The 2,525-nt window shown below is 28.9% G+C and overlaps 1 protein-coding gene across 1 annotated transcript; it reads left to right on the forward strand.

Moving 5' to 3' along the window:
• The first annotated feature begins 6 nt into the window (after window positions 1–6).
• Window positions 7–2,187, forward strand: LOC111042836 (zinc finger MYM-type protein 1-like). The gene is made up of 8 exons (XM_022327535.1): window positions 7–38; window positions 119–502; window positions 566–1,065; window positions 1,157–1,315; window positions 1,383–1,581; window positions 1,651–1,821; window positions 1,882–1,958; window positions 2,032–2,187. Exons 2-8 carry the CDS (start codon window positions 310–312, stop codon window positions 2,143–2,145), a joined length of 1,413 nt encoding a protein of 470 aa, XP_022183227.1. The 5' UTR covers window positions 7–38; window positions 119–309; the 3' UTR covers window positions 2,146–2,187.
• Window positions 2,188–2,525: the final 338 nt, after the last annotated feature.

Below are 2,525 nucleotides of genomic sequence, written 5' to 3' on the forward strand. Positions count from 1 at the left end.
TCGTGGACACAGAGACTCAGGACCAATACATTTTGAAGGTCAATAATTTAAATCTAGTGTGTTAGACATTATTTTTGTGTTAGTATTTTGAGTTACTATTTTTTTAATTTTTTTTTAGGTGAAACTGGTGGTGATGATAAATATACAAATGAGGGTAATTTTCGTGCCATTCTAAAATTTAAAGCAAATGACCTAGACTATTTAAAAGAACATTTAAGTTCTAATTCCCGGTACAAGTATACAAGTCCAAACATTCAAAATGAAATAATTAATATCAGTGGAAACTTAATACTTGGAAAATTAGTACAAATGGTAAATTCTGCTGAATGTTTTTCGGTGTTGGCAGACGAAACAACAGATGTGTCACTAAAAGAACAACTTACATTATGTGTTCGATACGTTAATGGTTCAGGAGACAGTGTAAAAGTACATGAAAGTTTTTTGAAATATATAGAAATACATAGTTTAACAGGAAAAGATGTAGCGTCTGCAATTCTTGAAGGTACTATTACAATATAATAACATTAATATTAACATACAATTGAATGCAATTATTATTTACTAGGTTTAAACTCTTGTGGTATTGACTGTACTAAAATGGTTGGCCAAGGCTACGATGGAGCAGCAAACATGTCTGGAAAATTTAAAGGAGTGCAAACTGTGATAAGAAATTTATATCCAAGGGCCATTTTTGTTCATTGCGCAGCTCATTCATTAAATTTAGCAGTTTCATCTGCATGTGAAGTTCAATCCGTTAGAAACTGTATGGGTATAGTGGGCAAAATGCATAATTTTTTCAATTCACCAAAACGAAATAATGTTCTTTTGGAAGCAATTATCAACAGCGACCTAAACCCTTCAGCAAAATCACTCAAACGATTATGTGTTACACGCTGGGTTGAACGATATACAGCAATCAATGATTTTGTTGAACTTTTTCCGTCTATAGTTGATGCATTAGAAGAAATACCAAATAAATTTAATGACATTTCTTCGGTGTCTGATGCAAATGTATTACTGAAATCAATGGACTCTGAGTTCTTAATTGCCCTTCAAGTTGTAAAAGTAGTTTAAAATAATTATTTTGTATCAAAATATTTGTATGATTTCAAAATGTAACATTAAACAATAATAATTATTATATGATTTCTTCTAGGTGATGTTTTCTTACGGTCTGCCTCTATGTAAATGTTTACAAAAAAGTGACATAGATCTTAAAGAAGCTGTCGAATTAGCTCAATGTAATATTTCAACACTTGAACATATAAGGAAAAATATTGATAAAGAATTTAAACTAATGTTTAAAGAAGCCGAAGTAAATATAATATACCTAATTAAATTCAAATTAAATACCATTAATTTTAATTTTTAAATTCAATTAGAAAATGGCTTTAATTTTGGACATCAACATTTCTGTAAAGAGATTAAACAAACGTCAACAAAATCGGCCAAACCCTTTTGCATGTGTTGAGTCAATGAATCCTGAAGACTACTATAGAATTACCATAGCAATACCTTGTATAGATTCTTTTATAAGTAATTTAAAAGAAAGATTTCTTACTCATAAGAATATTTTTGAAGGTCAGTTTCAACCAATTTTAAATGATATTTTTGTATAAAAATATATTATAAATTAATTATGTTTTTTAGGTTTCCAGTGCTTATTTTCCGATGAAATAGAATATGAAGCATTTGAAGAACTTGTCAGATTTTACCTGGACTCAGACACTCAGATAGTCATTGCTGAATTAAGAATATGGCAATCAAAACTGAAAGCAAATAATAAAAACCCTAAGGCAGCCATAGATGCTTTACGTTTATGTACACAGTCAATTTTTCCAAATATCTATAAATTATTAAAAATATTATGTACCATTCCAGTATCTACATCCACTCCCGAGAGATCATTTTCATGTATGAAACGACTAAAAACCTATTTAAGAAACTCAATGACTGAAGTAAGGAGTACATATTTTTATTAATATTATAACTTCGTATATCATATTTTATATAATTATATTTCATTCATAGAATCGTCTTAACGGCTTAACATTGTTGGCCGTTCATAGAGAAATTCCAATTGATGCCAAAGAAGTTCTTGATGTGATGGCTCAAAAATCAAGAAAACTGGATATAATTTTGTAGAATTAATATTTTAATTAAAAATATAGTATTGTTATAATTTAATGTATGTTGTTTTTTAATTCAAAAAAGGGGTGGGGGCTTTGCTACCACGGCTCACCGTTAAATAAATTTTCATATCCCCCCCCAATAAAAAATCCTGAGAACGCCTCTGTCAAAAATATATGTAAAATTGTGTAATACTCATATTATAATACTACTACTCTAACTACATACCTACACGTATTTCTGCTGCTCTTAATGTAATTTAGAAAATGTATTTTTGTTTACATATTGTACATGTAGTGAATATTTAAATGATAATCAGTGCATAAATGCATGCATATTTCGTACATTTTTAGTACATATAATTCCAAGCCCTAGACATAAATCATAATATTGAA

Source organism: Myzus persicae, unplaced genomic scaffold (genome assembly GCF_001856785.1).
Source record: "Myzus persicae strain clone G006 unplaced genomic scaffold, MPER_G0061.0, whole genome shotgun sequence".
Taxonomy (NCBI): Eukaryota; Metazoa; Arthropoda; class Insecta; order Hemiptera; family Aphididae; genus Myzus; species Myzus persicae.